General features: G+C 39.0%; 1 protein-coding gene and 1 long non-coding RNA gene across 3 annotated transcripts in view; both read right to left on the bottom strand.

Moving 5' to 3' along the window:
* The window catches only part of WAPL (WAPL cohesin release factor), an 80,584-nt gene that overhangs the window by 53,291 nt on the left and 3,743 nt on the right, over positions 1–23,550 (bottom strand). For both annotated transcript variants that reach the window (XM_082718006.1, XM_082718007.1), the window contains exons 2-3: positions 22,654–23,174; positions 1,342–2,385 (exon numbers count right to left, since the gene is read on the bottom strand). In XM_082718006.1, the coding sequence (XP_082574132.1) occupies positions 1,342–2,385; positions 22,654–23,152 (1,543 nt within the window). In that variant the 5' untranslated portion in view covers positions 23,153–23,174. The remainder of the gene's footprint in view (positions 1–1,341; positions 2,386–22,653; positions 23,175–23,550) is intronic.
* LOC309856688 lies at positions 13,993–20,276 on the bottom strand. The gene is made up of 2 exons (XR_014307322.1): positions 14,325–20,276; positions 13,993–14,113 (listed from the first exon to the last, which is right to left on the bottom strand). It is a non-coding gene; the product is annotated as an uncharacterized lncRNA (long non-coding RNA).

Raw genomic sequence — 23,550 nt, forward strand, 5'->3', positions numbered from 1 at the left:
TCTGTCTGTCAAATAAATAAATAAAATCTTAAAAAAAAAAAAAAAGCTTTATGACCTCAAAATGTAAATTTCTGCCACAGATTTTCAATTGCTGATTGAGATAACTTGCTATCAAGGTTAGCAGTAAGAACTAAGTAAACTGCAGGGAGACAGGAGCTCAGGTTTCGTACATAATTACTTATCATCCTCCTGAGAAAGCAACTGTAAAGCTGTCTGCCCAGTCAGATCACATGTGACTAGCAAGGCTGCTGCAACTTCAGTTCTCCAAAAGAAATTCAAGACAGCACTAGATGAATTCTGACAATACCCTTATTTATTTTTGCAATGGAAGTAAGAAGTGAGCCTCGGGGACTATTCCTATATAATTCTAGTTTTAAAGACTGACTCTAATCTAACAAAACTAATTTTAAGCCAAATACAACAAAAGGGTAGGTAGTCTCAAGTATGACTTATAATGTACAAGTGAATCTATATGTAAGAATACTATCAGAATTCTAACTCACCATAATGACATTTCTTGTATGACTTAATAGGACAAAAGCTTTATTTAGTAAACAAATACAGAAAAAGTATGTATTTGGTTAAATATATATAAATATAGCTCCTGTATCCCAGAGGCTTTCACTTACTCTTCCTCACTCAACAATCAATCCACTTCACAAAGCCCTTGTCTGGTAAAGCTATCGTACTTCTTTTGTCTCTCTCAGTAGACTATCAACTCCTTGAGAGCCTCTAATCATTACTGGCCCTACAACCTAAGAGACAAATTAAATGTCACTGTTAAGATTAAATAAATACTTAACCAGCACTTTTCAATTTTATTAAATCAACTCAAGAGGATGATTTTTAAGATTAAGACTTAAGATTTCTTGAGAATGTTTTAAACATTTGTTAGTTGATTAGTTTTGAGACAACTACAAAGGCTTTTCATCAATTTTAATTTTCTAATTTTTCCCTCACTACAAACCATCTATTATCAGTGTAGTTCTAAATGTCCAAAATCTACCCTAAGTCTGCATTTGGATTTTCAAAGCTGAAACATTAAGATGTCTAGAACCCCTATACACACACTCTTAAAAATTCTCAAGTGCTAATAGCAGAATTAAAACACAAACAAAAAGATTCCAATCTATAAATCAATCCTTACAATGTGGAACTTTATTAACATTTAAAATGTTGTGCCTCTGGATGAAATGCTGTACCTGTACCTCAGGTAATGTGTGGTCCTACACAGTACTTCTATTAAAATTGAACATAACAAGTTAAAATTAAGTATCTAGGCAGAAGCTAGCTGATTTAATCCTGAAAAACATTTATTTATAATTTTTCTTAAAGTCTTACCTGTATTATTAGCACTAGACTGACTGTCCTGGGAATTATCATTGCTTTCAGGAGGAGGCTGCAAGGAGGGGGATGGAGCTGTTTTAGTTCTTTTTTTGCTTGTCTTTCTTTCCACTTGACAGTCCTCTTCATCATCATCTTCACTTTCACTAAGATCATCAAACCCAAAATACTTAATTTTGTAATTAGAACTCCCAGAGCCTCCTTCATCACCTCCTGTCTCATCATGATCTTCAAAACCAAAAAATTCAAGTTTAACATCCTTTTTAGATTTAGTATTACTAGGTCGAAATCTAGTAGTGGTCTTAGAAGTTGCAATATCTGCCTTTTTTCTTAGACGGCCAGCTTCTCCCAAATCTGCAGGGGTTGATGCAGTGAACTCATCCATGCTACGTTCCATAGTATCCTGTATGGTAACATTACAAACTGACAAGCAAGATGGATGTAAAACAGTGTAATCTCTAGTCCGTCCAACCGTCCCTCTGAAACTGGTCCCAGAACTTACACTGCCTTTCTTTGCCTGATTCAGGCCATCTTTATTTGTTTCACTGTTTGCTTTGGCTAAGGCCTGATTGGTGCCGTCCATTAGCTTATCAAAATTTGATGCTCCTTGTGAGGATTTCGCTTTATTGGCCCTACAGTACGTCCTACAGTTGCTTGGCCTAAGAACACTTTGCACGATGTCTTCCTCAATGGCTTCATTTAGATTTTCCAACCGGTTTTTAAAATCCTCATCCTTCATCTCCAAAAGAGGATCACTATCCAAACTTAAAAGACAATCTTCTGATCTGATATCTTCAAAATCATTATCCCATTCATATAAACCAGTTCTTACAGATCCCTTAATCGGAGATATTTCTGATGGAGATTCTGATCTTTTTCCAAGTTGGGAGTTCCAAGTATCATTTGTTTCCTTGATTTCATCAGCTTTGTATCCAGAAGCTACAGTTGTTTCTGCACTGGGTTTCTTTGTACTATCTTCAGCATTTCTGTAAATATGGTGACTATTCTTTTCATATTCTTCACTAAAATTCTCCATTTTATCTGTAAAAATTAAAAATAAGGATAAAAAGATAAGTGACATCAATGTAAACATTAACAAATGGGAGTATCTAACTACTTAAGAATACAGAATCAATTAATCTTAAAATAACTACAGTAATGTTAAATTATGAAGAAACTGATGAATGTTTACATATCTGACATTTCCACTTTCACTTTTATTTTGGGGGAAAGGAGGTGAGGAAGAGGGAGAGAATCCTAAGCAGGCTGACACCCAGCACGGAGGCCTGCACAGGCACGATCTCACAACTCTGAGGATCGTGACCTGAGCCAAAATTAGGAGTTGGATGCTTAACTGACTGAGCCATGTAGGCTTAGCATAGAGCTCTCATGTCTTTTAATGACCTCTCCCTAGTCATTCAAGTCCCTTAAATTTGTTAAAATTAATTCAAGAGGGTCACCTGGGTGGCTCAGTGGGTTAAAGCCTCTGCTTTCAGCTTAGGTCATGATCTCAGAGTCCTGGAGCCCCACATCAGGTTTCTGCTTGGAAGGGAGCCTACTTACCCCCCCAGCCCCCCACCTGTCTCTCTGCCTACTTATGATCTCTCTGTCAAATAAATAAATAAATAAAATCTTTTAAAAAATTAATTCAAGAGATTTCAACAGTGTTAAGCAAACAGATCAATTCAGAATTAAATGACTCAGCCAAATCTTCTCAGCAGTATTACAGGTTTTGCAAATAAAAACCTTAAATTGAGATTTACTTAGTATACCTAAATAGTGTAAGGCAGGGGCCACCTGGGTGGCTCAGTCAGTTAAGCATCTGCTTTTGGTTCAGATCGTGATCCCAGGGTCCTGGAATCAAAGTCCCCCCTGAGCTCCCTGCTCAACAGGGAGTCTGCTTCTCCCTCTCCCTCTGCTTGTATGCTCTATTCAAATAAATAAATAAAACATTTTAAAAAAAAAGTGTAACACAATAAATGATAACATTCTGGCAATGTGTTTCTCTGAGTTAAGGATGCCCATAAGGCATGCCAGCTCTGTCTAGAAACCTGTCTCAAGGTCAGGTTTCTTTTGCTATTCCTGCTTTCTACTCTTTCTCCTAATCCTAAATGCCATATACATATAACTTCAAAGATTTTTTTTCCTTTTTAACAGTAGTTCTGGTGCCTAAGTGACTACAGTGGCTTATTTATGCATATCAGGAAATAGCAAACCTTAAACTTCCTATTCACTTTGTACTTGGGGAATTCACTTTTGCTATCTTTAATTTTTATCATCAGAAACATTTTTTGTTAACCTTTCTAAATGAGAGATGGAAATATGATTCAAACTGGTATTATAATTAATTCTCCCAATACTCAGTGGTAGAGAAACACTGGCAAAATGTTTATGCCAAACAATAGAAGTATTTAAAAAGTACACTTACATTTAAGAAAAGCCAATTACAGATCTCAATTAACAAACCATCAAGTATAAGCAAAGGGATGATTACATAAATTCAACGCACAATTTTTAATACTACCCAACGGGTTTAAACATAATTTAACTTGTTAGATTTATACTTACCTACCTTTAGAAGGCATCTAATACCTGTTTTATTCTTAGACATTTCCCAGCAGAAGGAACTAGTTTTCATTATCTCAGAAGTACCAATCACTAAGCCTAAAATACTGAAAAGCTAAAAATTAAAAGCTGATTCTGACAGCTGATACTTTGAAAGAGAAAGAATCAAAGCCAAGATTAAAAACAAACCAGAAAATATACCACCACTGCTTTTACTATCAAGTGGAAAGAGCACTGGTAGTGGAGTCTGGAAGCTTGTGTTGCCCTGGCTAAACTAGCTCTCTAGAGCCCAAGCAAGACCCCTAAACTTTGAGAGTTTCCCTGAGGGCTTCTATTTCTCTCAAAAGGGAAGCCACTGACCTAGACTACATTACAGCATTACTGAAGGAATTATTTCCTAATAAATAGCTTATGGGAGTACTCATATATTTAGCTACACAAAGGTCTGTGACAGGTAATTAAATGTTATATTACATGACTTTTTTTTTTTTTTTTTTTTTTTAAAAGAAGGAGGTGGAGAGAGGTGGGACAGAGGGAGAGCGAGAGAATCCTAAAAAGAGGCTCCACAGCCAGCTGGAGGCCTGGGCTCAATCTCATAATTCCGAGATCACAACCTGAGCAGAAATTAAGAGTCGATGCTTCACCAACTGAGCCACGCAGGCACCCCTACACATCACTCTCATAACTGCAGAGCATTCTACTGTCTTAATGTCACAAAATTTATTTAGGCTGTATCTAGTTGTTTTATGTAGTAAGTATCTTTCTGACTTAAAAAGTTTCTGTGAACAATAAATGTTAGTATCCCTATTTTTAAAAAACTACATCAGGGGTGCCTGGGTGGCTTAGATGGTTAAACGTCTGCCTTCAGCTCAGGTCATAATCCCAGGGTCCTGGATTGAGCCCTCCATCAGGCTCCCTAGCGGGGAGCCTGTTACTCCCCCTCCCTCTAATGCTCCCCCTGCTTGTGCTCTCACTCTGTCAAGTAAATAAATAAAATCTTTAAAAAAACAAACAAAAAAAAACCCCTACTTTTAAAAGTCTGATTAAAAAAAATTTTTTTAGGTTTATTTTTAGAAGTTTCACTTTTATTACTCCCATTTCTCCTACAATCAGAGAGAATACATGTTGTTACATGTATTTATTCCCATAAATAAGCTATCTTTCATATGCCTAACTTTGTTGTGAGCTTACATGTAATCTATTTTAAGTACAAAAAGTAATAAAGACTCCTATGGAAAATATTCTCACAGAAGTTATAAATTGGGGCACCTGGATGGTTTAGTTGCTTAAGAACCAGACTCTTAGCTTTGGCTCAGGTCAGGACCTCAGGGTCCTGGGATCAAGTCATGTTCAAGCTCGGCGCTCAGGGCAGTCTGCTTATCCTTCCCCCACGTTGTTCTCTCTCAAATAAATATATAAAACCTTTTCAAAAATAAATAAAAGTTGGGGCGCCTGGGTGGCTCAGTGGGTTAAGCTTCTGCCTTCGGTTCAGGTCATGGTCTCAGGGTCTGGGGATCAAGCCCCGCATCAGGCTCCATGCTCTGTGAGCCTGCTACTCTCTCTCCATGCTCTGTGAGCCTGCTTCTCTCTCTCTCTCTCTCTCTCTCCCTCCTCCCCTTGCTGGGCTCTCTCTGTCAAATAAATATATAAAATCTTAAAAGAAAAAAAAATCGGGCGCCTGGGTGGCTCAGGGGGTTAAGCCGCTGCTTTCGGCTAAGGTCATGATCTCAGGGTCCTGGGATCGAGTCCCGCATTGGGCTCTCTGCTCAGCGGGGAGCTTGCTTCCTCCTCTCTCTCTGCCTGCCTCTCTGCCTCCTTGTGATCTCTGTCTGTCAAATAAATAAATAAAATTTAATAAATAAATAAATAAATAAATAAATAACATCAATGAAATGTGAATATTCATTAGCAGGCCAGTCAATAAAGTGGTCTGCTTATACAAATAAATACTTCAGGGACGCCTGGGTGGCTCAGTGGGTTAAAGCCTCTGCCTTCACCTCAGGTCATGATTCCAGGGTCCCCAGATCAAGCCCCGCATCGGGATCCCTGCTCAGCAGGGAGCCTGCTTCCCCCTCCCTCTGCCTGTCTCTCTGCCTACTTGGGATCTCTGTGTGTCAAATAAATATAAATAAAATCTTTAAACAAGGGACGCCTGGGTGGCTCAGTGGGTTAAGCCTCTGCCTTCGGCTCAGGTCATGATCTCAGGGTCCTGGGATCGAGTCCCACATCAAGCTCTCTGCTCAGTAGGGAACCTGCTTCCCTCTCTCTCTCTCTCTGCCTGCCTCTCTGTCTACTTGTGATATCTCTCTGTCAAATAAATAAATAAAATATTTAAAAAAAAATCTTTAAACAAAAATACATCAGAGAAACAAAAATAAAACTATACTTCTGTAGGAACATATCTTAGTATAACTACAAAGGATAATTTGGTAATATCTTTCATTTTTTAATTTCTTTTAAGATCTTATTTATTTGACAGAGAGAGCATGCGCACAAGTAGAGGGAAGCAGCAGGCAGAGGGAGAGGGAGAAGCCGGCTCCCCACTGAGCAGGGAGCCTGATGTGCGGCTGAATTCCACGACCCTGAGATCAGGACCTGAGGTGAAGACAGACGCTTAATCAACTGAGCCACCCAGGTGCGCGGTAGTATCTTTTAAAATTAGAAATCTATACGTCAGGGCGCCTGGGTGGCTCAGTGGGTTAAGCTGCTGCCTTGGCTCAGGTCATGATCTCAGGGTCCTGGGATCGAGTCCCGCATTGGGCTCTCCGCTCAGCAGCGAGCCTGCTTCCTCCTCTCTCTCTCTCCCTGCCTCTCTGCCTACTTGTAATCTCTCTGTCAAATAAATAAATAAAATCTTAAAAAAAAAATCTATACGTCAAAGAAATGAACTTACCCTCGAAGCCAGCAGTTTTATTTAAAACCATTTACTCTATAAATAATAAGCACGAAATAAAATAAGTAACAAGGAAACTCATTACAACTTTCCTGGTTTTTGCCTTCATAAACAATACAAACACCTATCAATAAAGAACTAAATTATCATACAGCCAGCCACATATCTAAATGCTATGTAGCTATTAAAAAAGAATGAGGCAGATCTACATTATGTACAGATAGGGTTGCCCTGAGGGATAGGGATGATGGAAAAGACTTTCCTGTCTCTTGAATTGTATACTGTCTAAAAACAGGCTGTTCAAAAGCTTAAAACATAATAACTGGCAAAGGTACATATTATATACCTTGAAGACTAAGAACAGTACAGGGCACCTGGACGGCTCAGTTAGTTAAGCGTCATGATCTCAAGGTCCTGATTGAGTTGACTGCTTAAAAGTCTCTGTCCCTCCCCTGCCCCCTACAAAAAGAGTAACAATGGTACCAGACACAGGGCTGGATCCCACTACCCCAAGATCAGACACCCAACCAACTATGCCACTCGGGTATCCCTGGAGTCATTATCTTCTTTTTTTTTTTTAAGATTTTATTTATTTATTTGACAGAGAGAGATCACAAGCAGGCAGAGAGAGAGAGAGGAGGAAGCAGGCTCCCCGCTGAGCGTCGAGCCGATGCGGGACTCATTCCCAGGAACCTGAGACCATGACCTGAGCCAAAGGCAGCAGCCTAACCCACTGAGCCACCCAGGCGCCCCTGGAGTCCTTATCTTTTAAAGAATTATATTATGTAGGGAATTTGCTTCAAAATAATCCATTATAAAAAGGGAAAAGGTAGGGATAAAAATAAGACAAGACTGACTATGAATTGTTTACTGAAGCTACATAACAGACACATCTGTGTAACCGTATGCTATTTGCTATAGACTAACAACATATATATACACATATACAACATATATACTTCTTCCACCATCTTATAAGAAAGTAAAGATATTTCCTTTTACTTTTACCAAATGCATCATTACACAGGTGAGAAAAAAGAGGCTCAGAGAAGCCATTGACAGCAACAGTTATCAACTAAGCCAATATCCAAAAGACCTAATTAAAAAGCCCAGTTCTTGTCGGAGACAGGCCTCTGGCCAGGGCGGCCTCCGCCATTAAAAGATGGCGCCTGTTTAGTTGCCAGGTTAGGATTGCCTCCTGAGACTAAGTGAAACGCCCAAAGAGGAAGTAAACAGCATTGGTTGCTAGCGAAGTTGTTCGTTTAGGTGCACAGCCTGATTCGCTCCCTCCTGTACCCTGCTCGCTGATTGGTCATGTAAACGTATATAAGTGTGTAGACTTGCTGAAATGGAGAGAGAGAAGATACATCTGAAATGGGGCTTCTTGTCGTCCTTGCGGGTCGAGGGCGGTAAGTTCTATTACATTAAACTACCTAGAAGGGTAGTCACTGAAAACTGCAATACTAAAGCAGGTAAACCATCTTAATCCACATTAACAGAAAAGATCCAGATTAAACATCTAATGTTTTGGCTAGATGAATCAAGTGATGTGCTGAGGACCAGATTTAAACAAAACCTCTGACTTCTGACTAAGGAGACTGTACAGACAGAGAAGAAGCTTTGGAGATCATTATTCATCAAATACAGAGGAGGTAACTAGAAAAGTTAATTTACGGGGTAAAGGGGAACCTCCATTACAAACAAGCTGCCTTTTTTCTTTTTTTGTTTGTTTCAAGCTGCCTTTAATTATCAGGGTTGTTGTCATGAGAAGAGGGAACAAACTTATTCAATGTGTAGAAATCATTCAATTCATACAAACTGTAAGGGCTGAGAGCAGGAACATTAACGTTAAATTAGAAGTCTCCAAAGGGAATGCCTAGGGAAAAGAGTATACTCCCTTGTAATAAAAGAAGTATGTGATAAAGTGGGACTTAATTAAAATCAGTTAACTTCTACTCTGCAAAAGACACTGTTAAGAGAATGCGAAGACAAGCCACAGACCCAGAAAAAATGTCTGCACTAAATATACCTACAAAAGATCTTTATCCAAAATATATAAAGAACTCTTTAAATTCAACAAGAAAATAAACAACCCAATTACAAATGAGCAAAAAAATAAACAGGTATCAGCAAAGAAACTACTCTGATATCAAATAAGCACATGAAAAATGCTCATTGGTAGTCATTAGGGAAATGCAAAAGGCTAATTTAATTTCCTTAATATATTAAAAATTCTTATACATGAGCAAGTCAACATCTCAGTAAAAACAGAAGTTAGAAACATAAAGAAGCAATTTAAAGAAAAATATAAATGAATAACTTATGAAAAAGTATTTTATTTCATTCACAATTAAAAATCAAAGTAAAAAAAAAAATGTACAGGGGCACCTGGATGGCTGTCAGTGGAGCGGGCAACTCTTGATCTTGGGGTTGCGAGTTCAAGCCCCTCGTTAGATGCAGAGATTACTTTTAAAAATATATATTAAAGAAAAAAAAATTAAAAATAAAAAAGCACATGGGACACCGGTGTGGCTCAGTTGCATAAGGGTCTGACTCCTGATTCTGGCTCAGGTCATGATCTCAGGGTCCTGAGATAGAACCCTGCATCCAGCTCCATGCTGGGCATGGACCCTGCTTGGGATTCACTCCCTTCCTCCCTCTCCCTTTGCCGACCCCTGCACCCCCACAAACACATACTTGCTTCACCTCTCTCTCCAAAAAAAAAAAAAAAAAAAAAAAAAAGTACACAATGTTATATGTTAATTATATCTCAATAAAGTTGAGGAAAAAACAAAGTTGAACTATATTTATACTTACTAAGCCCTAAGTATATGCCCCATACTGTTATACTTTCTACATATTAATTCATTTGACTAATAGCAACCATCTGAGGTAAGCACTATTATTACAAGTTCATAAGACTTTATCCACAATTGCAACACCCAAAAAGCTCTGAAAACTAAGTTTTCTCATAATACATTCTGAAGCAAAACCTGACCTCACCTAAGTGAGACTATTTAAATAAATACAAATACTTCAGAATTTATTTTCTTTTTCTGAACAAACATGGTGTTCAATTAGAGTGCCGCCTCAGACTCTGACAGGCAATATTAATATAAAATATATACACTTCCGGGCGCCTGGGTGGCTCAGTGGGTTAAGCCGCTGCCTTCGGCTCGGGTTGTGATCTCAGGGTCCTGGGATCAAGCCCCACGTCAGGCTCTCTGCTCACTCTCTCTCTCTGCCTGTCTCTCTGCCTACTTGTGATCTCTGTCAAATAAATAAATAAAATTTAAAAAATATATATATACACTTCCTATATTCCAAAATCATCCTAAATTCCAAGACAAATCTGGCCCCGAAGGTTTTATATAAGGAAATGTGAACCTGTACCCCATTTTGCAAATTAAATATAACAGATATAAGTTACTAGTTGATAGAGTTATTAAGTGGTATTTGAAAAATAAAGCAACTTAAAAAAGAGAACAAAAATATGAAAGCAACCCAAAAGTCTCATATCAACAATGACCCATTTAAGAAATTTACAGCACATAGATACTGACATAACCATGCAGCAGTATTTTTCTTTTAAACCCTAACTCTAACATATAGCATTTATATTTGATAAATTATGCACTATTAATTGTGCAAATAATCTAGGGGAATTTTTAAATACCTAGAGCATGACAATCACAGAGAATTCTTAGAAGTTTAAGTACAAAGAATTATGAAAGAATTTTTGTACAAAGAATTATGAAAAGGATGACCATTAAAAGGCTAAGCATAAGTATGTTCATTAGGATAAAATTCTGAAGGGGAGATGGTATAGAAATATTTCAAAAAGAAAAAGGAGTACTGTAAATCATCTGGCTGTTAAAAAAAGAACTTGTTCTTTTATTATTATTTAATATATGAAAATAAACAGTAAATAATTACAGCACTTGCAAGTAACAAAAGGATTATGATAAAAGGCAAGAGAGCAGTTATTCTGGGACTGAAGGAAGGGACAGATGGAAGAGATTCTAGAGTGGTTGCCAAAATTTATTTCTTAATGTGGGTGTTGGTCATAAGGGTGTTGCTCTCATAATTCATTAAACTAAGCATATTGTTATGCATTACATTGTGTGGTTTTCTGTATCTGTGTTTTATTTTACAATAAAAAGGTTAAGAAAATCACTGATACTTATACTGAGTGTTAGTTTTACTTTAAAATTATATTATTTCATAGGAAATTATACCCTTTGCAACCATTTAAATTTATGATCAATATTTTCATGACCAGCGATCTCATCCTAGGTACTTATCCAAGAGAAATGAGGACATATGTCTAACAAAAACCTCAATGTGACAGTTTATAGCAGCTTTACTCATAACTGCCCCAAACTGAAAACCATCTAAATGTCCTCCAACTAATGAATGAATTACAGTATATATATAATAGAATACTACTCAGCAATCAAAAAGGAATGAACTACTGTTACATGGAACTGTCTTTAAAAGCATTATACTAACTCAAAGACACCAGGCTGATAAGGCTATATACCATGATCACATGTATAGGACATTCTGAAAAAGATAAAAACCAGAGACAGAAAACAGATCAGTGAATGCCAGGGCCTGGAAGTAAGAGAAGGAACTAACCAAAAAAGAAGCATGAAGGAACTTTTGAGATAACAGAAATATTCTGTATCTTGGTAATAATTACACAAATGTATGTATTTCCACAGAACTTAGCAGTTTTGTTTTAAGATATTACATCAAGTATTTTCCATTTGTCCTTCCAGATCCACTCTCCACCCTGATCTTAGCCCTCTCAGGAGGCTGACCTGTATCAAAGTCCCCTTACTTCTTCTACTGGGTTCTACCCATGAGGACCCCCAGCAGGACAAAGGAGGGAAGGAGGAAACAGGTTCAGGTACATTACCCCTCCAGCACTTTGCTTATGAAGCCCCTCAACAGAATACTGATCCTCTTAAGGTGGCCTCCACTATAAGACTCAAATGATTTCTTGTCCCTGTGAAAATGGGTGATAATAGCTTCACTGCAGCTAACCAAGCCGACAACACCATTTTTTGTGCTTTCCCTAACATTCTCCCCACACTTTTCTAAATAGCTCCTTTATATTTTCCTGGTGTTAGCCTAATTAGGACACACAACCTATTTTCAGTGGGAACCTTGACTAATAAATCCAGACTAGAACTTATAAAAATATATGGGGAGGGGTGCCTGGGTGGCTCAGTGAGTTAAGCATCCAGCTCTTGGTTTTGGCTCCGGTCATGGTATCATGGGTCCTGGGCTGCAGCTGAGTTAGGCTCCACGCTCAGCAGGGAGTTGGCTTGAAGATTCTTTCCCTTTGTCCCTTCCCTCCATGTACACACCCATACATTCTCTGTCCTCTCTCTCTCTCAGTAAATCTTCTGCATATATATGGTTCAAAAACTGCTATAGGAAAATTTGGTTCTAACGTATGCTTCTCTCACCTCTTTCTGTGTCTTGATCCAAAACGTGAACACATCTTGTGATCTACCTTCTCCTAAATGTTAATACTCAAAATATATCTGTACTTCTTTCCAATATCATAATCCAAAAATGAGCATCATCACCACCCAAACCCTTATGTCTAAAGCAAGCAGGCTTTGGTGATCAGGACACTCAAATATGCCTGGGGATTCATTCCTTCAACCAATTCCATGCCCTAGCAGAACCCTGACTACACATGTCTGTTCTTCTTCAGCCCCTTTACGTATCTGAGAGTAGGATGCTTTGGGGTCACTGGTATTCTAGCTCCCCAGAACCTGTTTATAAAACTATTATGACTCCACCCTCTTATAAAAAGCCCATTCTTTTGAGGCTTGTGCCACTCAGCTAGTTACCCTCTAATCTTCCTCATACCTGTCCATCTAACAACCTCTTATTCTTCACTTAAGGGTTTTACACAGGATTTATAACCTACCTCTCATGCCAGTCTTGCTATCATGCTGAATTCCACCAAATCCCAATCTCCTGACCTCACAGTTCTTTAACCATCTCCCATCTGTAGTCTTCTACATTCCAGCTCAAACACCAGTTCTTAGCTTCATGAAGCAACTTGTCATGTCCCAGAAAGCTTCACCTCTTAAATATCAAAATCAGATTGGATAGTTTTGGGTATCTTTGTGGTGGCAGGTTGTGACTGAGAGGTGAAGCCACTTCTATCCAAAGTGGCTTCACCTCTCAATCACAGCCTACTAACTACCTAACCTGTTCCAGTAACCCCATTCTTAACTTTTATTTAGTAAGACTCTTAGTATACTGACCCCTCTTCTCTCCTTTCTCCTATCCACCAGCCTCGTCCAGATCCTAAACATTTTAAATTCTACAGTCCATCATTTCAATCACTCTCTGGGCGATACCCTAAATTCTTCCTTCTCTATCTGTTCACACCACATCTTGTTAGATAAAAATGACCATCCAGGATAACCTAATTTTCCTTTCCAGTATTCTACATTCTGTGCAGGTTCATGGCTAAAGGTGGGAGGAGGGGCACAAATATAATGAGGGAAGTTAGAAACTGAGTTTCTAATGGTATTATCTTCACTAAGGTCTCATTAATATCCAAAAATTGTCTCTTCACAACTTCTTCCTTCCATTTTCTGCAACATCAATTTAAACCCTTTGTTCCTTCCTTCACTCCAGCCCCTGCATTTCCTTGCCTTTCTTTCCCACTTCCGGGGATAACTTCTTCTATCATTTCATGGGGGAAAAAACACTTTCCTCCATAAGCCACCTTATCTTCCACCTCTCAGGAGGCTCACATTCTCAACCATCTTTCCTCCTGTCCAGAAAACGCAGCATCCTTCTCCCAAGACCTCTCTCGCCCCTGTGCTTTGAAGCCTATGTTCTAAGGCTCTTCCATGCAATCAAACCTTGCAGAACCCCTCTCATCACCTCATAACTTTTCAAAACCTCTCTTCTCCCCATCTAACATCTTTAACAAGTCATGTACATTCTTGCTACCCCCATACCCTCACTATGTACTCACTACTCAGACTGTTTCAACCCAAGCTGCATACTCCAATACCAGCTTTGTGGTCCTGAGAACATTCCAATTCAGTTGATCCTTCATGAACACCTTTTTGCTGGCTTCTATAAGATAGCACCGACTCAATGTGCCTACTGATGCTCTGCTCTTATTCAATTTCCTTATCTAGTTTTTCTTCTCTCCATCAAGTATTACAAGTTCTTCATAGCACAGTGCTTTTTCCTCTTACATTCTCAATGACTTCATGTAATCCTGTAATTTCAAGTAACATTCATTCACTCATTCATTTACTATTTACTTTTTTTTTTTAAGATTATTTATTTATTTATTTGACAGACAGAGATCACAAGCAGGCAGAGAGGCAGCCAGAGAGAGAGAGAAAGGGAAGCAGGCTTCCTGCGGAGCAGGGAGCCCGATGCGGGGCTCGATCCCAGGACCCTGAGATCATGACCCGAGCCGAAGGCAGCAGCCCAAACCACTGAGCCACCCAGGCGCCCCTACTATTTACTTTAAGTAGGCTCCACACACAAGCAGGGAGCCCAACAGGAGGCTTGAACTCATGACCTTGAAATCAAGACCTGAGCTGACAGGAAGAGTCAGACCTTTAACTGACTAAGCCACCCAGGTGCCACCTCAAATAACATTTATATGCTGAATCTCAAATGTATTATCTCCAAACAAGACTTCTTATCTAAGTTCCATACTAGTATATCCTAACCCTCACAAATACCTCAAATTCAATGTGCATAAACCTGAACTGATGAACTTGCCCTCAAAATGTCCCTTTATCTCAAAGAATGACATTACCATTTGTTCAGGTACTCACATTAAATACTGAGAATCATTTTTAACGTCTCCTTCTTCCTTACTGCCCATGCTACTAAGCTGTCACTTTTATCCTTTGCTCAGTACAGCAGGTCTCAAGTTAAATGTTAGCCTTGCCCCTACCCCTCACTCAGACCAGTAAATAGGCTATTATACAATTTCACAGGACCCTATATTTTTCTTTCCACTTTTAAAGTTTATTTATTGGGGCACTGGCTGGATCAGACGGTTGAGCAGCTGCCTTCGGCTCAGGTCATACTCTCAAGGTCGTGGGATGGAGCCCTGCACCACGCTCCCTGGCAGGGAGCCAGCTTCTTCCTCTCCCTCCACCTCTCCCCCTGCTCATGCTATCTCCATCTCAAATGAATAAATAAAACCTTTTTCAAATGAATAAAAAATAGGGGTGCCAGGGTGACTCAGTTGGTTAACCGATTGCCTTCGGCTGAGGTCATGATCCCAGAGTCCTGGGATCAAGTCCTGCATGGGGCTCCCAGCTCCATGAGGAGTCTGCTTCTCCACCTGACCTTCTCCTCTCTCATGCTCTCTCTCTCTCTCTCAAATAAATAAATAAAATCTTAAAAAAAAAAAAAGTTTAAGTAATCTCTACACCCAATATGGCACATGAACTCAGTTCCCCAAGATCCAGAGTCACATGGCTCTTCTGACTCAGCCAACCAGGCATCTCAGATCCTTCTATCTTTCTATAATTTTCAGCACACTTCTTATTCTGTCTTCAATCTACTGCCTTGCCCACTAGAATGTGAATAAGACAAGATCTTGTTCTTTGGCATAAATGAGCTCTCAGCATAGAGGACACTAAAATAGCTGAATGGTTGGAAGGCAGGCATTCCCCCAGACCTTCCTACAAACTAATTTATCCTCCTCTACTATCAGGGCTCTCGAAAAGTTGTGGACTGCTTCCTGGAGTCAGAGATTGGACCAGAAAAATATATGTATCATCTGGCTCTAAATTCTAAAAATATGGCATATGGAAAATCTCTGAAAAGCATCAAGTATTATACAAATGTGATGGTCATTGTTTTAAAAGCAGTTACTTATTAATCAGCGGCAATCAAGAGTTCCATTCCCAGAGGGCAGAGATTATGCTTATAGTTTCTAAGTTTCTATATACTACCCTCCCATGGCTGGTATTCAACCTGGATCCAAAAAGAAACTTGTTAGTGGTCTACTGCACTTTTGTTTTGCTCAGACCCTGAAAATAATTCTCCTTTTACTAAAAAAATATTTTACAAGAAATTAAAAGTTCTGGAGCACCAGCTCGCTCAGTCGGAAGAGCATGCCACTCTTAACCTCGGGGTTGTGAGTTCCAAGCCCAATGCTGGGTATAGAGATTACTAGAGAAGTTAATAAACTATGGGGCGCCTGGGTGGCTCAGTGGGTTGAGACCTCTGCCTTCGGCTCGGGTAGTGATCCCAGGGTGCTGGGATCGAGCCCCACGTCGGGCTCTCTGCTCGACGGGGACCCTGCTTCCCCCCCTCTCTGCCTGCCTCTCTGCCTACTTGTGCTCTCTGTCAAATAAATAAAATCTTTTTTAAAAAAGTTAATAAACTATAAACAAACATACGAACAAACAACAACAAAAAACGGGGCACCTAGGTGACTCAGTTGATTAAGCAACTGCCTTTGACTCAGGTTATTATCCTGGAGTCCCAAGATAGAGTCCTTCATCGGGCTCCCTGCTCAGTCTGCGTCTCCCTCTGACCTCTCCCCTCTCATGCTCTCTGTCTCTCATTCTCTCTCTCTCTCTCTCATATAAATAAGTAAAATCTGAAAAATAAAATTCTACTTTAGGGCGCCTGGGTGGTTCAGTGGGTTAAGCCGCTGCCTTCGGCTCAGGTCATGATCTCAGGGTCCTGGGATCGAGGCCCGCGTCGGGCTCTCTGCTCAGCAGGGAGCCTGCTTCCCTCTCTCTCTCTGCCTGCCTCTGTCTGCTTGTGATCTCTCTCTCTCTCTCTGTCAAATAAATAAATAAATAAAATCTTTAAGAAAAATAAAATTTAAAAAAAATTCTACTTTAGAACAAAATAAGCAAAATTAATCTTTCAGAATTTGCATACTGAATTTCCATTTGTATATAACAAAAAATTAAAAATAGAAGATACTTATTACTTATAAATAAGGTCAGTTTTATTGACTAAGTATTATAACTACTTAGGCCAAAATTCTTATTAAAATTACTTAAATAACAACAAGAGAGAATCCATAATATGTTCCCATCAGTTATTTCCAACATCAAAAATGACTGTACAGTGATACTATTATTTTTTTAAAGATTTCTTTATTTGGGAGAGAGAGAGAAAGTGCACAAGTTAGGAAGGAGAAGAAGAGGGAGAGAGAGAGAATCTCCAGCAGAATCCCTGTTGAGGAGTCCAATGCAGGACTTGCTCTAAGCCAAAATCAGGTGTCACCTCACTGAGAGCCACCTAGGTGCCCCAGTGACATTTTATTTATTTTTATTAACATATAAAGTATTATTTGTTTCAGGCACGCAGGTTGACATATTTTAAATATAAGTCTTTAAATATGATAAAATTATGTTCATTCATGAAAAGAACACTGTGGATGTCTTTCAGATCTTCTACTAGTAATCCAAATTATTCACTAAACTGTCCTTTACCCTCTATAAAATGGAAATAAAGCCTGGCTTACATAGTTGTGATTAAGGGTCAACTGATACATAAAGGGCTCAAAATAAAGTAGTAGCTAAATAAATAATAGGTCTTTTATCTACTTCTCTTAAAAAGAATTTTAGTTGCACCTGGGTGGCTCAGATGGTTAAGCATCTGCCTTTGGCTTGGGTCATGATTTCCAGGTCCTGGGACTGAGCCCCATGACAGGCTCCAAGCTCAGTAGAGAGTATGCTTCTTGTCCCTCTCCCACCCTGCTTGTACTTTCTCTCTCTCAAATGAATAAATATCTGAAAAACAGAATTTTAGGTACTACTTAAATATATTCTAAACAATATATTCAGTACCTAAATGAAAGCTAGTAACTGTTCATGATATTATACTTTCAGAATTCTTTAATAATCCTCATTAGACACCTATACTTTATCCAATAAGCAGATGAAAATCTCATCTCACCTCAGGAGTTCCTGGCCTACTTTAAGCTTTCAGGAATAGAATAATGCAACCCTTTCTAAAAATCATCTTTAGTTCCTAATCAAGGTTCTTAAACTCCTGACAATAACATCCATCTAACACACAAACACTCAGTACAGCTTTAAGCAAATGGAAAAAAATATATTGGCTACGAAACCAGTCATGCAAATTAAGATCCTATGCAGTAGTTATCTCAATATTTGGCAGGATGTGTAGACTGAATCCCAGCTGGCTGGCAAGGAAAGTGTGCCAAGTAGAAATATAAGTCTTTGCATACTTTATTCTAGAGTCCTGATTAAAAACCTGTAGCAGAAAGCACAAAGACGGAAAATGGAACAGCCTCATACAAAAGGCAAGAGAAGCCTTCTTGTGACCCTAATACAGCCCTTTAAAGAACTTTTTAAAGAACATTCCACGACCTCATAATTATAAGGGCAAACCTTTAGGTCCTGCTAAGGGCCATTTTTAAGCAGCACACCTGTTTAGAAACTCACTTTAATAGCAATCACAACTTAAGTATTTGCGTATAAAACACAAGTCCTGAATCTACACTGAAATAATCCAGGGAGGGGCACCTAGGTGGCTCAGAAGGTTGGGCCTCTGTCTTCAGCTCGGGTAATGGTTTCAGGGTCCCTGGGAGCCCTGCATCCGGCTCTCTGCTCAGCAGGGAGCCTGCTTCCCCCTCTCTCTGCCTGCCTCTCTGCCTACTTGTGATCTCTCTGTGTCAAATAAATAAAATCTTTTAAAAAATAAAATAAAATAATAATAATAATAATCCAGAGAGGGGTGCCTGGGTGGCTCAGCTAGTTAAGCATCTGCCTTTGGCTTGGGTCATGATCTCAGGGTACTGAAATGGAGGCCCAGGTCAGGCTCCCTGCTCAGTGGGGGCTTCTCTTCTCTCCCTTTGGTGTGTGGGTGCTCACTCTCTCTCCCTAATAAGTAAAATCTTTTAAAAATAACAAAAATAAAAATAATAATAATCCAGGAAGGAAGGCCTAGGTAGTTCAGTAGGTTAAGTGTCTGACTCTTGATTTCAGCTCAAGTTATCTCAGTGTCATGAATCAAACCCATCGGGCTTTGTGCTCAGGAGGGAGTCTGCTTCTCCCCCTATCACCCTTCCCACCCCTTCTCCCAAATAAATATATAAATCTTTAAAATAATCCAGGGAGTAGAGGATGGAAAGTAGAGTGAGTATGGAGCAAATGGGGCATGGAGAGACAGAGGAAGAGGGAGAAGCAGATTCCCCACTGAGCACAGAGCCCAACCTGGGGCTCCATCTCAGGATCCTGAGATCATGACCTGGGCCAAAGGCAGAACCTTAACCTACTGAGCCACCCAGATGCCCTTAAGTTTTCTGTTTTTAAATGAAAAGTTAGGACATTGGGCACCTGGGTGCCTCCATCGTTGGGCATCTGCCTTCAGTTCAAGTCATGATCCTGGGGTCCTGGCATCGAGTCTCACATCAGATTCCCTGCTCAGGAAGAAGCCTGCTTCTCCCTTTCCCACTCTCCCTGCTTGTGTTCTCTCTCTGGCTTTCTCTCTCTGTTAAATAAATAAATCTTTTTGAAAAAAAAAGAAAAAAGAAAGAAAGAAAGAAAAGTTAGGACATTTAAGCAACTCAACCATTCCTTGCAGTTCTCATTCAGTCTGTAATCTTGCTTCTGGTTGTCTTTCCCATCAAACCTCTATTTGGAAAATGGCAACAATAATACATATCATCATGACCTCATTCTGCATTTCCTCTCCAAATAAGCCAGTTTTTTAAAGTACTCCCTCGAATGAAGTATAATAATATAGATAATGAAACAATTTTACCAGTAGCTAAAAAATTAACCACATATTCCCCTACAGAGAAAGATATGCACCTAACACTTAATGCTAAGAGAAATTAGATACAGTAAATCTGAACCTTTTCACCGATGTGATATAATTCTACAGTGAAAATGGTCTGAATTCCATGGGAAGGAATTTAGCTAGTATGCTTTGAACAAACTTTATCCCAAAATTTCTCAAAGGCTCTTGAATAAAATGACCTGCAAGGGAGTTCTGAGACATTACATGTACAGTTTTATCTTGAGTCCAAAATTTTATCATTCTCAAGGATTTCTAATTCAAAAAAGGCTAGGAACCACTTTAGATTTATAAAGACTCCCTTTATCAAAAATTTAAGTTTGGGTTTCTAAACTTCAACTAAAACCAAAGGCTTGTTCAAGGACAGTAAAGACAGTAACAATGTGACAGACATAGTAAGAGTAGAGTCTAGAAACAGGGAAATGCCCAAATGTTAGAGGGCAGGAGCAAAAAAAAAAGGAAGGTCATAATGTACACAAGTATTTCCAAAACTATAATCAACTTATAAACATACAAACCTATAAATGGTTTTTAAGAACTTAGAATAAGGGGCACCTGGGTGGCTTAGCGGGTTAAGCCTCTGCCTTTGGCTCGGGTCATGATCTCGGGGTCCTGGGATTGGGCCCCACATCAGGCTTCTGCTCAGCAGGGAGCCTGCTTCTCCCCCCCACCCCCGCCTGCCTCTCTGCCTACTTGTGATCTCTCCTTATCGAATAAATTAAAAAAAAAAAAAAAAAAAGAACTTAGAATAAGACTACCATAAGAACTAAAACCATTCCTTTAAAGTTCCCTTCTTACCCTACTGGGGGCTGCCAGAGTTGCTGCAGCTCTGAGTGGTCAAAGGAAAAGAGAGGAAAAAAAATATTCATAGAGCTACCTCATGCCCTTTCCACTAAGAATACCTCGTGAAGAAGGAAGAGGGACGGGGTGCCTGGGTGGCTCAGAGGGCTAAGCCTCTGTCTTCAGCTCAGGTCATGATCTCAGGGTCTTGGGATCGAGCCCCACATGGGGCTTTCTGCTCAGCGGGGAGCCTGCTTCCTCCTCTCTCTCTGCCTGCCTCTCTGCCTACTTGTGATCTCTGTCTGTCAAATAAATAAAATCTTTAAAAAAAAAAAAAAAGAAGAAGAAGAAGGAGGAAGAGGGACAAGATGTTCTTAAACATCTATTTATCTGTATTTTAGTACACATTTTCTCCTCATGAAACCATTCTAATGTTGTCTGGGCTCCCAGTCAGTCCACAGTATCAGCAGTAGAACTACAATTTAGCTGTATCAGACTGGGAAGCTAATATCTACAGAAAAGCTAATATTTCTACAGAAAACTGTTTCCAGTTCCCACCTAACAACTTCTTATGGTGGTATGGACAGATACAGACCTAACATCAGCAAAACCATATAAGCAACTGCCATTTGTGTACATTTAATTTCTAAGTTCATATTGTTCCTCTACCTAAACATTCATCCTGCTGTTATCCTCTCCCTGCCAGTGACACCCTGCTCTCAAAAAGACAGCACCTGGAAAAGCTGTGTCTGCCTTCCTTGACCAGTTTTGTCACTTCCTCAGCCTCATCTTCCTTCCTCCAGGCTATGTGATCCACAGAGTGCATGAACTATCAGAGGACAAGACACAGCAGTAAGAACACTGGATAACTGAAGTGGAACAGCACTCCCACAGCCACAGTGGAGGGCACACATTATGTGCTCAACGTGTTAAAATCGCTAAGTGAATCTCACTCCAGTTGTGCCACTACCCAACCTTGGATAGTCACTTGACCTCTTTGAGCCTCATCTATAAAGTAAGTAGACCTGAGTTAGTTTATTTTGGTTTAACAGTCCTATGATTACGTTTTTAGAAGCTGATCTGAGAAACAGTTTTTAAGCTGTTTTTTTAATGAAAGTTTATCCTAGCCTTAAGTTTTAAACAATGCTTCAGAAGAAAATGTGGGCAAAGCATAAGGACAGCCAAATCAGAATTAACCGGCAGAATCAAGGGAATGACAATAACAGCTGGCTCGTCCTCTCATCCAAGGGTGGAAAAAAAGAGTGAAAAATGTTCAGCATTTTTAGTAAAACTATGCAAGGCAAACTCTTTTATTATACTGTTCCGAGGCACTTATATTAAGCCTCAAGTACAAACTCTTCTTAAGAATTCAGTACGAGGAAAAGTTTTGTCTTTATACAGATCTCTTTTCAAAATAAGAGATCTGTATAATCTTTTGTATCCCCAAACTTTGCCAGAAGTTTAAATCTAAGGTCTATTTTCAACTACAGTGCTATCCATCCTTGTCCTATTACTAATAAAGCAAGCATGCTCTCTCCTGCTACCTCCAATCTCAGTTCTTTGGTCTTTTAATTAATTATACTTTCATCACTAACTCTAAATCTCAAATCTTTTACAAAAGGACCAGGGATAAAATGGACAAAATATATTGTTTTCTGCATGAATACTAGATGCCAGATTTACAAATTAGCACCTTAAAAATACAACTGGTTTTGTGGATTAAAATCTATTAATACAAGTTGCTAACCAGACTCCAAACAAATCTCAAATTGCAATCAAGTTCAATTCTTCAGTGTTTCCACAATACCTCCTTAATCTTTCTAAACTAGTTTTGAAGGAAAGCCAAACACTCCTAAACTTAATCCTCAGTGTAAATGCTCATCCAATTTCCATTATCAGTAACAATACAAATCCTCCACAGTAACAGAAATGAGATACTGTGTGATGCTAACCCAACAAAAAGAGATGTTTCTTGCGGAAACGGAGTTACAGATATAAGAAAAACTGTTCCCAAAATGTACCATGAGTAACAGCCTGGAAACATTAATATCCAAGTTGCTTAAGTAAAACTTCAACCCCCAACTGGTTTCTTTAAAGTTCTTAAGTCTCTTCTACAAAATTACCTATAGTCCCCATTAACCACAATTGCATAAAGAAAACACAAGAAGCACAGTATTTTAGAATTCAAAGCATTTAACTAAATGGTTTACACAAAGCTCTTCTGGCTCAGAATAAAGAAATTCAAAACTTACCTGAAGTCATTAATTTAGCACAGCTACTTTTGCTTGCATCATCTTCCAAGATTCGGTTTGTGCTCTTTTCTTTCCCAACCAAAGTTTCTTCCAAATGTAAGCATTTATCAGATACAACACTGTCTTCACCCACTGCATGACTAATTTTGCTATTAGCTTCAAGTACAGAAGTGACCTCTTCCAGCTGAGCAGCTTCACTAGATTCTGAATAAGTGGAACCCTTACCCTGGGCTAAATTCTTTGAAGAAACTGGTAGAGACTCATCATCACTATCAAATCCGAAAGGATCTCCAGTATTTTCTTCTTCCACTTTAGGTTTCTTCGGAATTTCTTGGATATCTGGTTTGAAATTGGGCCTCTTCTGCCCTAATTTAGCCATAAATGTGGTCTCTCCCCATTTTGTGCTAAGGGTGGTCCGTTTGTTGGAAAAGACTTCATCAAATTTTGAACTGCCATTTCCTCCTTTCCTACTGTATGTTTTCCCAAATCTGGATGTCATTTTGACACCTGTTTCATATTCTCTGTGGAAAAAAAAAAGTAAGAATATATATATAATCACCAAATATGTAACAAATGTTAACACTGAATATAAAAATAAGAACCAGGGATTCTCCCCTTGGGGCTTTTCAAAACTGAAGATACAAACCTGTAAAATGGTTAAATACATATGAGAGGACGTATAAAGGAAAGGGGTTCATTTTTTATTCTACAGATTTCCAGATCTCCATTTCCTTCTTTCAGTGAGTACATATTCACAAACTACTTAGAAAGCAAGCAAGTATAAAAACTAATAACCAACTCATCCCCCAAACCAACTTAAGAACAGAACATCAACATTGTTGATGAACACTGAAACCCTTTTTTAGGTTTCAAATGAATCTAAGCACTATCCTTATA

The sequence above is a fragment of the Mustela nivalis genome (assembly GCF_964662115.1).
Source record: "Mustela nivalis genome assembly, chromosome: 2".
Classification (NCBI taxonomy): Eukaryota; Metazoa; Chordata; class Mammalia; order Carnivora; family Mustelidae; genus Mustela; species Mustela nivalis.